The sequence below is a fragment of the Engraulis encrasicolus genome, chromosome 12, assembly GCF_034702125.1.
Source record: "Engraulis encrasicolus isolate BLACKSEA-1 chromosome 12, IST_EnEncr_1.0, whole genome shotgun sequence".
NCBI lineage: Eukaryota > Metazoa > Chordata > Actinopteri > Clupeiformes > Engraulidae > Engraulis > Engraulis encrasicolus.
The window spans coordinates 19,367,769-19,383,073 of record NC_085868.1 but is presented as its reverse complement, the minus strand read 5'-3'; the positions used below and the strand labels follow the sequence as shown (position 1 = coordinate 19,383,073).

The following is a 15,305-nucleotide window of genomic DNA, read 5'->3' as shown; positions in this document are numbered from 1 at the left end:
TATTTGATAGGACATAGCGAGAGATGGACCGGAAGCGAATTGGGAGAGAGACGGGGCGGGTCGGCCATGGAACCGGGCCGGGAATCGAACCCGGGTTAGTCGCATGGCAGGTGAGTGCCCTACCGTTTGGCCAAGACAGGGCCTGCTTTACCATTTTCACTCTCTCAGTCTCTTCACGGCTTTCCTCAGAAGAAGGTGTTTCACACAGTTGACACAAGTTTGTTCAAACTGTACAAGAGCCAACAAACAAGGCTTGGAAGTGCCTGTTTGGGTTGGTATGGAAGGGAGGATGGAGGGAACAAAGGAAGACAGCAGGCGGGGAAAAACACAAAAAGACAGACAAAGACAGAGACACATGGACAAAGGGAACATAGAACTACAACACGACATTACATTATATTTACCGGGCGCTTTTTATCCAACATGAAAGAGAGAGAAAAGGATGTGCAGAGTTTCCGCTGAGATCACAAACACAAAACCATCCGTGTAATCATGTGTTGTTGTTGCCAAACACTTCACATCCGCATCCAAAGCCCAGGCCAGGCATGCAGCAAATGAGGCACGCAGGATGAGGCTCTCGCATCTGGGTTCCTGTTGGGTCAGCGGGGGATCTCGTGAGGACAGTGAAGGTACGGAGAGGATGGATAAGGGTTGATAGATACACACATGCACACCCAAACTGTGGGCCCAACAAAGTACCATCAAGAGGATTTCACTACCTTAATGGGGACATCTGGTCCCCCGCACACACACACACACACATACACACACACACACACACTCACACACACACACACACACACACACACACATACACACGCACACGTGCACACACACACACACACACACACACACACACACACACACACACACACACACACACACACACACACACACAATCACGCACACATACGGGCACACACATACAGCGTGGACGACAGGATGTGAGGAGAGGTGTGTTACTTTCCTCTGAGTTAAGACATATTAACGTCACCTGCCAGCTGTGTTTTTTTATCAGATGACCTTGGAGTGACCTCAAGGTGAAGGGTGAGCAATTAAACTCATAGGTGTCAGAGGGATTGTGTGTTTGTGTGTGTGTGTGTGTGTGTGTGTGTGTGTGTGTGTGTGTGTGTGTGTGTGTGTGTGTGTGTGTGTGTGTGTGTGTGTGTGTGTGTGTGTGTGTGTGTGTGTGTGTGTGTGTGTGTGTGTGTAGCTGGCTGAATTTCACCCGCCGGGAAAAAATAGTGCTTGCCAAGAATTGCAAATCAGGTATTACCCTATCTGAATTCAATTTAAGAGGAGTAAATAACATCTGTGTGTGTGTGTGTGTGTGTGTGTGTGTGTGTGTGTGTGTGTGTGTGTGTGTGTGTGTGTGTGTGTGTGTGTGTGTGTGTGTGTACACGCTCCCCCGCCCCCAGGCCTGCTTGTGTGTGTGTGTGTGTGTGTGTGTGTGTGTGTGTGTGTGTGTGTGTGTGTGTGTGTGTGTGTGTGTGTGTTGGGGTCACCAACCGGGCAAATGCTGCATGCTGGACAATTACCTGTCTTCGGTTATGCATTTCCCCACATTCTGGGACCTTTTGTACGTATCAAACTGTGTGTGTGGAGGGATAAGTTACAAGGTCAAAGTCGGGGCAAAGATGGCAATGCAACAAGAATGAGGGAATATCATTAAGTTCTGGGCTCCGGAATACATAGACATATGAGACAAGTGGTAAATGAGATGCAGCCTACCTCATGGACCAGATTTCTAGAAAATACTCCAGTTTCTATTCACAGACACAGACCAAGCACACGCATGCACAGACACACACACACAAACTTTTAGTTTGGCTCGTGTGTGTGTGTGTGTGCGTGGTGTGGTGTGTGTGTGTGTGTGTGATGTGTGGTGTGTGTGTGTGTTTGTGGGTGCGTGCGTGCCTGCGTGTTCTAATCGTCTGACAGATCTGGGCCATTCATCTGTTTTCAGTTTTCACCCTTGTGACCCCAGCCAGCAATTGCCCCCTCCCCGTGTCTCTCGCTCTTTCTCTCTCTCTCTGTCTCTCTCTCCCTCAGACACACACACACACACACACACACACACACACACACACACACACACACACACACACACACACACACACACACACACATGTGCGCACATGCACACACACGTACATGTACGCAGACACACAGACACCCTACCCCAACTGACTCTAAAAGAGAACATGATGATGACTTTATGCTACATAACAGACATTTGCATGCTGTGTGTGTGTGTGTGTGTGTGTGTGTGTGTGTGTGTGTGTGTGTGTGTGTGTGTGTGTGTGTGTGTGTGTGTGTGTGTGTGTGTGTGTGTGTGTGTGTGTGTGTGTGTGTGTGTGTGTGTGTCTGGAACATTCGCACCGAAACCTGTAGCCTATGGGGCCCCATGCCATCTTAATCCGGCCCTGCCTGTATTTACAGTACGTACAATACGTACTTTTTATGGTGGCGATGGCAACTAGACAGTATTGCTTATAATTGTGGATGAATATGTATACAATAACATAATTTGCATGTACATAAATCTGCCTTGCTTATGCAAAATCACAACCCATGCACATATATTATCCCCTTCCAAAATACAGTCTCTATAATTTCACTGCTGTGTTGTCGTCGTCTCCTGCAGTTCATTCAGAGTCGAAGTTTATTGATCCGTGAGGAGATTTTGCAGCCCAAGCGAACAAAACAGTGGTGGCAACACAATGCATAAACAACCAAAAGGACTGTTTGGGCTTAATTGGGCTTTGCATAGCAGCTAGGCACACAGCAGAGTATCTGTTTCCCCTAATTCTATTTTGTCATCTGGAAGAGAGTTGGCGGAAGGCTGTGGAAATTACTCCAACCCCAAATGGCGCTCCACTCCAGGAAATGATGTGAAACTCACAACCACCAGAAATTCAACCAAGCACGTTTGGCAACAGAATAGTACGTTTAAGCAATAAGCCACGAGAGGCAGTGGGTTGTGTTCGATTTACAACGGGTTAAGGGGAGTGGGGCACGACGCAAAGCGGAGTGCCGTAAATGTCCCCTTACCCGTTGTAAATTGAGCACAACCCATGGTCTCAAAAGGCTCATTGCTTATTTAACTTGTAACACTTAATCGCTGACCAAAATTTCTTTAAAAACACTTTAATAACAATTAATTTGCGCCACATCGTTCTGTAGACAAGTTGAGGAAGTGATTACTTACCATGGCAACCACTACTGGGCGTGTGTGCGTTCGTCGCATTGCCAGAAAGACATTTAGCAACAAAAACGTCTCTCAATCACACTGATACCTCAACCACAGATGGTGCAAACATGTGCTCTTATTGCAGACCCCCTACCCCAACTGCAACATATTCTCATTACTAATTTAGAGGGGGCACGCATAGAATCCTCAGCTGGAAGGTGTGTGTTTACGACCGATTTACAACGGCTATCAGCCGATCAGAATCGAGAATGAGACCGCACAGTGTTAGATAGCCCCATAATGCACTCTGTTGCACTAGTGGAAAGCTGTAATAGTCATTGAAAAGTGAACTACCAGAGCACTGCACTACTATGACATTCGACTGGGTCTTTAGTAATGCACTGCGACTTGGTCATTGCCGTTCTGGTAACAACAAATTTATAACGCTGTGTCTTAACGGCTTAAAATACAGACATATTCAATGTCCATGCACAAAATAACACACATCATTCATACATGTTTAGTCATTATTTCATTTTATTAAGAAATAATGAAGCATACATCCAGTTGTTTTTTTATTATTATATACAGTACAAGAATATGAAATATCACACAACCAATAAGTTAAAAAAAAAAAATCAAAGCATCGTTTTTTTGCATTGTTGATTTTTCCTGAAGGTTTGGCCATGGGGTGGGATGGGTGGTTAAGCGAAGGAGGAATGGAGGTGAGCATTGGGAGGGAGGGAAGAAAGAAAGAAAGAAAGAAAGAAAGAAAGAAAGAAAGAAAGAAAGAAAGAAAGAAAGAAAGAAAGAAGTGGGGTGGCTGTGACCTAACCCAGGTTAAGGAGATGAGCTTTAGATCAAAGGGTTTCAGGTTCAAATCCCACCCTTCCATTCGCTACTGTACTCCATGGCTGAGGTGCCCTTGAGCAAGGTTCCTAACCTCATACTGCTCCAGGGACTGTAACCAATATCCTATACGTAACTGTAGGTCGCTTTGGATAAAAGTGTCAGCTAAGTGTGATGACATGTAATGTAGGCCTAATGTAAAAGAAAGGGGGGAGTACCTGTGAAGATTCCCATTCCTCAAACTCATGCTATTCAAAAGTGTTCAATTGACCCATTTAGACGCTACGTCATCACTGGCTGCATGCGCACTGTTGACTCAAACACACACACACACATACAGACAGTGCAGAACCTAAAGAGAGAAGACCTGCCTTCCTGAAGCATGTACGTTTGTAGACAATTCCGAGAGGCAATAGGCTGTTCCAGAAGCATAGGAGATGTTTGTGGTTACAAGAAATTAAACATACCGACTGAACTGAGGACACCATCGGAAATGCTCTTGTCTGTGGCGCCCACCTCATATCTGAAGTTATCGTGACCATCCATTTTCTTATTTCGAAAAAAAAACCCCACCTGGCTAGTTTCTTTACAAACGTGTGGTACATGGTCGATTCTACTTCAACAATACATATGCAGCCTGATGACGTCACATCTGTGTACAAACAGTAAAGGGGTTTATTAATAAGTGGACAAGAAATTATGGGTAGAGGTAGACATAGATAAAGGGCTGTGAAATGACCCCAGGCAGACCTCGAACTCGGGTCCCCGATGGTCATGGATTCCCATAGGGGTGCATTTAGCGCACTGCGCCTCAGCACCGCCACCCACTACAAAATCACATTTTTTTTTAGCTCGAGGACGTTGTTGGTTCCCTATCATCTGACCAGAACTAATCTGACCAGAACTAAATGTTTTTACAGCACTCAGACAGAAGTCTGGTTGCTTACAACCAGACTTCTTTGACATAGATTCACTTCAGCAACCTGCATTGGGCCAGGTCACATAAAGAGACAGGAGTGAAGTTGTAAACAATTGGACTTCTTTATTGGACTGAAAGACATTGGATCCCTAACACCAGAGCAGAACTGAAGAATTGCTTCGGATAAAATGAAGCTCCTAACAGACGTCTGGTTGCTTACAACTAGACTCTTTTGACAAAGATTCACTCAAGCAACCTGCCTTGGGCCAGGTCAAATGGAGAGAGGAAAGTGGACTTGTTTATTGGGCTGGAAGACATTTAGGATAAAATGAGGAATGTTTTCAGCTCCTAACAGATGTTGTTTACAACCAGACGGTTCTGAAAAAGAGGCTATTAGATTTGCTCCAGCAACCTGCCTTGGCCAGGCAAGTCAGACCCCTGTAGAGTCCACCTGATAATGAGACGTGTGTAAACACATGGTTGTGTATGTGTGAGTACCGTTGTGTGTGTGTGTGTGTGTGTGTGTGTGTGTGTGTGCAGTGCACGATGGGAAAGGGGGCAGGGACCATTATAGATGCTTATAGATGCGCGTGTGAGCGTGCTTGTGTGCGCGCACGCGCGCGTGTGTGTGTGTGTGATGTATGTGTGTGTGTGCAGTGCACGATGGGAAAGGGGGCAGGGACCATTATAGATGCTTCACTACACACACACACACACACACACACACACACACACACACACACACACACACACACACACACACACACACACACACACACACACACACGCACACTGTATGGATAGCACCTTAATGAGACAAGTGTAAAAGTTAATTGGCCTACTGTTCATCCATGTGTTTTATTTGTTTGTTTGGACTGTGTCACCGTAATCGACAAATGTTGTTGCTGCGCTGTCAGCTGTAAGAGACAGAGTGTCAACTGCTGATCCGAAACTGCCAGTGTGTGTGTGTATGTGCGTGTGTGTGCGTGTGTGTGTGTGTGTGTGTGTGTGTGTGTGTGTGTGTGTGTGTGTGTGTGTGTGTGTGTGTGTGTGTGTGTGTGTGTGTGTGTGTGTGTGTGTGAATGTGTTCAAGGTCTGTCTGTGTCTTTGTATACCTGTGTGTATGCAATGGTTGTATGAGCGTACTATATGGTATGTCTGTGCTATTTGTGTGTGTGTGTGTGTGTGTGTGTGTGTGTGTGTGTGTGTGTGTGTGTGTGTGTGTGTGTGTGTGTGTGTGTGTGTGTGTGTTTGTGTGTGTTTGTGTGTGTGTGTTTTGGCTTGTCACAGAAACACTCTTCGTAGGCATTTCTATGGGTATTTGGCTGGTGTCAGCTAGAAGATGCCATTGCTATTTTTGATGTTTCTGCTGAGGGGAGCGAGTAAGTTGTCTCACAATTGTCTGTTACACATAAAATATCTCCATCAAAATATCTCCATTAACTTTGTCTCCACAGAATCACGAGGCAAAACAGGTTGTCGAACACCCAAAGTAGGGTTATTCCATGCTGCCAATGAAACCCATTCAGTCTCACATTAGCAGAGATGTAAAACTCGCACTCAGAAATTTGAACAAACAAAAAAAAACAAAAATATCGGCCCCAATACTGAGCCAACCAGCTATAAATGAGTTGATCATAACTCATCATCACTGGAAAATGTTCACTTTCTGAACCTGGAATTGACACAGGGACACATACTGCAGTATACAAGAAAGGAAGCAGAGAGATTTCTGATCAGGCCTCATTCCAAGAAAATCATAATGCCGAAACATGTTGGCAGTGGCAGTATTTTTAATTATATAAGTTCAAACATGAACTAGCCTTTATAATAAAGCGGTTTCATCTAAGAAGAGTGCCTTGGCGTCCTGCCTTCTTTTTGATATTTTCTACGTCTTAGCCAAAGAGCACCTTCAAACCACTACCAGTTTTACCACTTGAACGCCGCAGCCCTCCAGCCCTCTACTTTTTTAAAAGTCATAATGCTCTTTTCCACTGCCGGTTCTCTGGTAGGCCTATACTGCTTGAGACAGCCCGACTCGGCTGCCACTTTTTGCTTTTCAACTGCACACGACACCGCTCAATCGAATAGTTGCTCATGAACCTTGCCATAGCAGCTGTGTTGCTTGCATTGGAATGATTCATTGTCAACCGCTTAACTGGTTAGCGACTATGCATTTGGAAAACAGCCCATTTAAAAAAAAAAAAGATATCTTTGCATCGCCATCAAGGCACTTGCTCATTACCAAATACCTTAGCTGTTAACTCATAAAAACACAACAAAACAAAAAAACAAAACAATAACAACAAAAAATAAACAATCAAATAAGAAACATGTTTTTGGGACGCACATCCCAGAACAGAGCTCGTGGGACTCACATACATACAAACATGATGTTTCAGAAACTCACGTATTCGTGTATTGATATTATACCCTCATGTATAAATTATCTTTGGCTATATGGATATGTACAGGCTACAGGTGCTGTGATGACTGCTCCGTCTTCTGGGGCCAATACTACAAAGCTGGCTCAGGAAGTTAAGAGGTAAATCATCTAATAGAAGAGCCTGGAGTCCTCACTCAAGACTCTTCTATTAGATGGTTTACCTCTTAACTTAACCAGGTTTACTCCTGAATAAGCTCTGTAGTATTAATAGGCCCCTGGGCTGTATGGGGGGAGTTGCTCTCATCTTCCTTTTCTTCCGCACAGTGAGTGGTGTTTTTATAGGCCTTCAGCCTCCTCGGACAAACGGTAGCTAGACACAGGTAAGACAGAGGTACATTAATTTATTATTATTCCTAAGTAAACAAATGAATTAACAATTGTGATAGGTAATTGCTAATTGTCTTTAAGGAGACAGAATCTTAGTATTTTTGCATTTGCAATTTCACAACAAAAAAGAAAATGCAATTAGTGTATTGGCAGGAATAACAGAACAAACTAGTGAACACTGTCATTTTGATGGTGTGTGTGAATTCATTCTGGAAATACAGTCTTTTTACAATGTATTTATGTCACACAGTATATTGCAATCTTTTTTCTCTCTTTCATACACACACAGACACAGACACACACACACACACACACACACACAGACACACACACACACACACACACACACACACACACACACACACACACACACACACACACACACAGACACACACACACACACACACAGACAGACAGACAGACAGACAGACAGACAGACAGACACTCGCGCACGCAGGCACGCACGCAGGCACGTGCACACACACACACACACACACACACCAACCTTTCTTGCGCAGGCGGTTCCCTCATAGCCGTATCGGCAGGCGCAGTAATTGGGCCGAACGCAGCGGCTTCCGTAGAGACACTTCTGTTCACAGATAGCTGGGAGACAGAGAGAGAGAGAGGACAGGACAGTACATTACAGTACATTACATTACATTACATTACATGACAGAGCATTACACACAGTGCTTAATTTGAGCCGGATCATGCCGGAACAGGATCCCCCACCTCGTAATTTTGACCCCCCTGTGTTCCGGGACTTATTATGGCTGATCCGGAACCTCTCGTGAATGAATAAAAAAAATATATAGAGGCTACTATATTGTAACGGACTATCTCTGCCTCCTCAGTAGTGAGAGCGCAGCATTATCCCATGTTCGCTACATTTCGCCCATCTCACCGAGCAGCCTATAGGCCTAAAGTGGGGTTGAGATTGTCAGGATCGCAACAACCACAAGCCGAGTGAGCAAGCGAGAAGGAACCATGAAGTGTGCGCGCAGAGAAGACCACCATTTCTGAATGCTAAAGCCAGACACTGATGTGCGCTGTTCCAAATTGAGACCGAGCGCGCAAGTCTGCAACCAAGGGTTTGCAAAAGTGCACTACTTAAAAAATGAGAAAAGATGTTCGTTGTGTTGATCTAAGTTATTTCTTATGTGTTGGTCAGTGTTTTTTTTATTCATATTTGGAAAGGTAACAAGGCTAAACCAAAGGCAGTCTTATTGCTGCCTGATGCCCAACTCATAACCTTTGAAACTTAAAAATAGCCTACAGTCGGCTGCACCGTTACAATATGGTAGAGCTGAAGGCAACGCGCACCGACTGAAAAAAAACTATCGACATATTTTATCGTCGCGACGCACGGGCATGTAAGTTAATTATTCGACATATTGGATTTCCAATGGAAAACAAAGCCATCTCACAAAACTAGTGTATGAGAGTGTGTTTGTTTGAGTGAAAGGGAGAGGATTCTGAAGTGCTTTTGGGGACTTGTCTGCAAGCATGGAGGAGGCCAAGTTAAAATTTAGCAACATTCAAGACCATAGGCGTGCACAGATAGACACGAGGTGTTGCTTGGGCAGCACCAAGTTGCCTTTAACGGACAAAAGTGCCCTTTTGAAAGTTCGTTTTTTATTTTTATTTTTTATTATTTTATTCCTTAAATGTAGGGTTAACGCTGTAGTCGATGTTCCCATCATCATTTAGACATGACTGTCAATTAAAATCGCGTGATAATAATGCCTCATGCCCCCTCCAACGGCACACATCCCTCCATTTGTCAACGTGAGCGCGCTTGAACTGACAGATTCGGAAGCGCGTTGCGCAGGCAGCAGTGTGGCGGGCAGCCCCCACCGTTCTCCTCTCCAGCCAGGTAACAGTCAATAGCCTATTTAAGATGTTGAAAGTTGCTTGTGAGTGACTTTGGAAGTGATCTAGCCTACATAGAGCCTTGACTTTTATAATGAGACTTTGGTAATTGTGCATTTATCAAATCTACCGCAGAAGAGGTAGCCCAAGTTATGTCAACAATTAACACGGTAACATGATTGTAACAACCATTATTAGCCTATAATGAATCCAGAAGTTGCTCAAACAGTTTCAGGTCTAACGATGAACCTGTTCTGTAGAATGTTTGGGAAACAGCGAGAGGATTCATGTAGGTATGTTTGGGAAAACGTCGGCCTCCTGATGAAATATGCAACGCGCCAAACATTTGTAACAGATGGCGGCATGGAACAGAACAGCGGTCATGGCCAGGGAGGAAAAAAAAAGTTTGTGGGTGAATTCCAGCAAATCTGCCACTTATAGCCTTCTGCACACAGCAATAATAACAGGGTGCACAGTAATGTCTTATGCGGCGGTAAACAGGATTGTGTTTAATGACACCTCCAGAAAAGTGTTATTACTTACACGGATACAATCTCCGACCCAAAGAAGCAGTTTTCACTCACAATAGTGTAATATGATTTGATAATGTCTTGCAATGATAGTTGGGCTTTAATATTGGTCTTAACAGTTTGAAAACACACATGAACTAATTAAAATCAGTACTAATGGAGGAAAAATAATCGGAGATGCAGAGTTTTCCAAGTAAGGAATCTGAATGAATCGCTTCCTGCAAGTATGTTCAACTGCTGCGCTGGGAGACGCACAGTTAAAGCGACAGTACACTTTTTAGTCCATGCGGTAAATTATGCTCTCGGCATGGTAATCTAATTATTTTAACTTTCCTACATAATATTCATAATTTTAAACATTTTTAAATGTTTGGTTTAGCTTACTGTGGAATGTTCATTAAAATGTGATTAAAAAAATAAAAATAATTATAACCGAAGCGTGACAGCCGCCAGTTCCACATGCCCCCCACAACCACCCCAGGACCTGCCCCCCAAAATGTCTGTGCACGCCAGTGTTCAAGACGAAAGTCGCGACCTCCCCACTTTATTGCAGTAGGAGAAGTCCAGCTTTTGCGTGGCTATTTTGGTGGGGGAAGCACAATTGGTAGCCTGCTTGTCCCATACATTTAAGAATCATAACTAGGCCTATAGATCTACTAGGCTACTTTTCCATCCCTACTATCTGACTAAATGTAGGCTACGTGAAGTTGCCCCTCTCTCGTTGTTTGTTCATATGCGCGGATGAGATGGAAAGCCTGGCTGTGCCAAACATTGTTTAAAAGTTTTCATCAAATTTTGGTCGTCACACAAGGTTTTGGATATACTAATTTCTAGTGGCACCTGGGCTGCGTTTGGTGCATTGATCAGTCATGTAGCCTAGCGAAAAAGACAGCCTGGGTGAGAGGATGAGATCTTCCTCGGCTGGCCTCAGCATGTGTGTGCGCGCGTTTCCTTCTCTCCCAAGACTCGACAGTTGCTTACAAGTCAATTTGAGCACGAAAACAGCAAAGACAATGTGATATTTCATTCAAATAGGGCCTACACGCTCCAAATAAAACATTGGTCGGAGGGATTTTCAACCGGACCGCAGCGCGAGCAGACAGTGTGAAAAGCCAAGTCTACCGGGAAAATCGCCGCTCGCTTACCATCAGTGCGCGAGCCCTGAAAATCGCAGCTCGCTTACCATCAGTGCTCGAGCCCTTGAAACAGTGAAGTGGCATATCGCAACAGCACATGCGGATTAGCCAAATTATATGCATCAAAGTCGCCAACAAAGCGTGGATTTAACGTTTAATAGGCCTATGCCAACGTTGTGTGAATACGGGAAAGGATAAGAATTGGACACCCATGCACTGTCCTTTCAATAGGTAGACTAGCCTAGTAGAAGACCGCTTCGGTTTCTTTTCACCTCATGGGGAAAGCATAATTTCCATGCACTGCACGAAACTACTAAGCATAAAGTTAGCGATCAAACAAAAAATATTGGTTGTTGTCATTACAGCATTTAATAGGCTATGGCTGTTGTTTAAAATAGCAATTGGATTGCCAACCGTACCTTGTATTAGAAACAAACGTATGGATATGAGCTGACATGGGACTCAATGTCGTTAAAATGCAGGGAATTGCATCTAATTTTTTTCCGTTTTTATTCGTTTGCGTAATAGTAGTTTTTCTGTGCGTTCCGGGACCTCTGTCCAACTCATCGTCGCTGTGATGTTATATGTGTTTTGCGTTCCGGTACCTTGTGATTTACAAATTAAGCACTGATTACACACATACTACACACACACACACACTCTTCTCTCTCTCTCTCTTCAGTCTGTTCCCCACAGCCCCGTCAACCCGTAATGAAGGAGGACATCTTCATACAATGACTCTCTCTCTCTCTCTCTCTCTCTCTCTCTCTCTCTCTCTCTCTCTCTCTCTCTCTCTCTCTCTCTCTTTCTCTCTCTCCTCATGAGGCTACTTGCAGTAAGACGGTAGCTCGATAGCTATGGACCTATGAATCCTGCTGCAGCTCCTACTGCAGCTCTTAGCTCTATCCTGTAAGAGAGTGTGACCTTTCTGTCAGGAGGTTGTGATATTTGCCTTGTACATGACGTGTAATGATCCAATCCCTGGCAAATAATGTCACTGAAAATAATAAGGATTCAAGCAAGGTGAGTGTGCGATGCAGCAAAGGACCTGCACACACGGTGTAATTTTAGGGGGGGGATGGTGGGGACATGTCCATACCACTTTTTCCATTTTCACCATCACTTTTTCACAAATATAATGCAAAAACAGCATATCCGGACAATTTGCCATTAAAATGTCCCCACCACTTTTCGAGCCAAACCTACACCTTTGCCTGCACACACACACCTGTTCAAGAGTTCAAAATAATGATCAATGATAATCAAAATGAACAATCTTTGGGGGTGCGGTGGTGCACTGCACACACAAGACACCGTTCCAGAAACGGAAACCAGAAGGTTGCCAATGGGGACCCAGGTTCAAATCCGGCCTGTGTAATTTCTCAACCTTACACCATCTCTCTTTCTCACTCATTTCCTGTCTTCTCTTATATCGTCTCTTTCAATATCAAGTGAAGGCATACAAATATCTTCCAAAAATATCTTCTAAACTTCTACAAAGTACAAGGTACCAGAGTTGTATTTAGTAGAAGTAGAAGTAGTACTCCCATAGCTGCAATTACAACACTAGAAGAAGTGTCATACTAGATAGGTTACACCAGTGTTTCTCAACAGGGGTGCCGGAGCACCCTGGGGTGCCGCGGGCCCCCCTCAGGGGTGCCACGGAAACATGGCTGATAAATAAAATTATGAAATAGAATACATATTTGCCTAAATTGATAAGTTAATGCTAGTCAGTGGAATCTTTCATCTGCCATGTAGTAACAATGAAGTAAATATAAGCCCCAGTCAGCTGCAACTTTGAACGTAGGTCGTGTGACGTCTCCAAATGTCACTTTTCTAAGCTCGTGTGGTATCGGATGCAATGCCATGTTACAGCTTGTTGGTTTGGTGTGCCTTGAAATTTTTCATGAATTGAAAGGGTGCCTCTCCTAAGAAAAGGTTGAGAAACACTGGGTTACGCTATGTCATATCATGCACCTAGTGTTGTAACTAAATCTGTAAGAGTACGTCTACTTCTACATTATGCAACTTTGGAAGGTACCGCTCTCTAAGTGTTGAATTAACACTGTAACATGTGCTCTCCACTACGTATGTGTCAACGGTACGGTAATAAAAGTGCTCTTCAGCAGCCTTCTAATGTTGTTAACCTGACGAGGCCACGCTCACAAGCCCCTAATGAGAAATTAGCCAGTGGCTGACTGACACTCAGCAGTGCCTCCCTCATCTAAATGAATCATTATATGTATGCGCACACACACACACACACACGCACACACACATGTATGCACGTGCATGCGCACACACTCACTCATGCACGCACGCACTCACGCACGCACGCACGCACGCACACACACACACACACACATGCGTCTGCACATGCATGCACACGCACACACAAACACACACACACACACACACACACACACACACACACACACACACACACACACACACACACACACACACACACACACACAGCGATGTAATCAGGGCTATTAGGACTTTAATATGGCCAGCGTGCACCACGGAGACAAAGCCGGTTCTCCATTAATAGAGGAAGGCAATAACAGAGGAGGGCTATGAATCATCGTCCTCCCTTTACTGTGGACTATACGTGTGACTTAACAGGCTTGGACACACACACACACACACACACACACACACACACACACACACACACACACACACACACACACACACACACATTCCACCCATCACACATACGTGTACAGTATGCGCGCGCACACGCACACACACACACACACACACACACACACACACACACACACACACACACACACAAACACACACACACACACACACACACACACACACACACACACACACACACACACACACACACACAGACTATGTGTGACTTAACAGGCTTGGACATGGCGTCCCATCCCCCTGGTGCTACGGAGACAACGTGTGAGAGTCAGGGAGGGCGTGCATGACAAGAGTGTGAATAAGAGACAAGAGAGGAGGTGGAGAAGAGAAGAGAAGAAAGGATGGAAGATAGGAGGAGGGTAGAGAAAGAAAAGAAGAGAAAGCTAGGGGGCAAAGAGAGTTAAGGTGTGTGTGTGTGTGTGTGTGTGTGTGTGTGTGTGTGTGTGTGTGTGTGTGTGTGTGTGTGTGTGTGTGTGTGTGTGTGTGTGTGTGTGTGTGAGGGGGGGCAGGTTGGGGGGAGGCTGAGCAAAAAATCCCTCAAAGACAACTTTTTAGGAATGTCTGTAAAGGGCGTGTGAAATAAAGGCTATAGGCCACACTTCACCAGATGTGCAACATACACACGTACACACGCACGCATGTACACACGCATGTACACACGCACACACACATGTGGCAGGTTACCTTGTGTTCAAATTTATCATGCGGCTACACTATACTGTACCTATTTAATCATATGCACCAGTAGATCATTTATATTTTCTATTAGCAAATCCAGTTGGGGAAATCAGGATTCCTAATTGATGAGGGAGTAAAAACATGTGTACTGTATGTTGAGGTACAGAGAGGTCTCCCCGGTAACGCAGTAATGTGGAGCTAGATCAGGCATGGATGAGGAGGTTATCCATCCATGGCCAGTAGGGGGAAAAATGCAGAATTGTGACAAGATGCAATATTGAAAAATGAATCTGTCATTCTGAGTAGAGTCGGTAGACATGTTATCCTTAATTATTATATGGTTGTGACGTCATCTGTCGAATGCTCCATTCATTTCAACGGGGCTCCCCAACGTTCGCACGTCTGTTGTTTTTCGATAACGGACGGGTTGGTCTATAACAGACCGCTGTCAATGGCAACAAGACTTTTCACTGCTAAAGCGACTTTTCAACAAGACTCTAATCAGCTGCTGTTGTCCTGGCTACCTAGCTGTTAGCGGTGTTCCACAACGGCACTGTTTTGTTTTGCGCCGCAACAGTCTTTTCATTAAAAACTATAATAGACTTCACATTAAATAGGCCTAAAGAAATGTCCCCGCCATGTGTGAATCATTTAAGTATATCCATATAATAAGCGGGTTAAC

General features: G+C 44.5%; 1 protein-coding gene across 1 annotated transcript in view; it reads right to left on the bottom strand.

The window, feature by feature from the left end:
* Window positions 1-7,607: 7,607 nt before the first annotated feature.
* Window positions 7,608-15,305, bottom strand: part of LOC134459387 (sushi, nidogen and EGF-like domain-containing protein 1) — a 32,316-nt gene continuing 24,618 nt past the window's right edge. The window contains exons 10-11 of the mRNA XM_063211729.1: window positions 8,240-8,337; window positions 7,608-7,717 (exon numbers count right to left, since the gene is read on the bottom strand). Of these exons, the coding sequence (XP_063067799.1) occupies window positions 7,694-7,717; window positions 8,240-8,337 (122 nt within the window). The 3' untranslated portion in view covers window positions 7,608-7,693. The remainder of the gene's footprint in view (window positions 7,718-8,239; window positions 8,338-15,305) is intronic.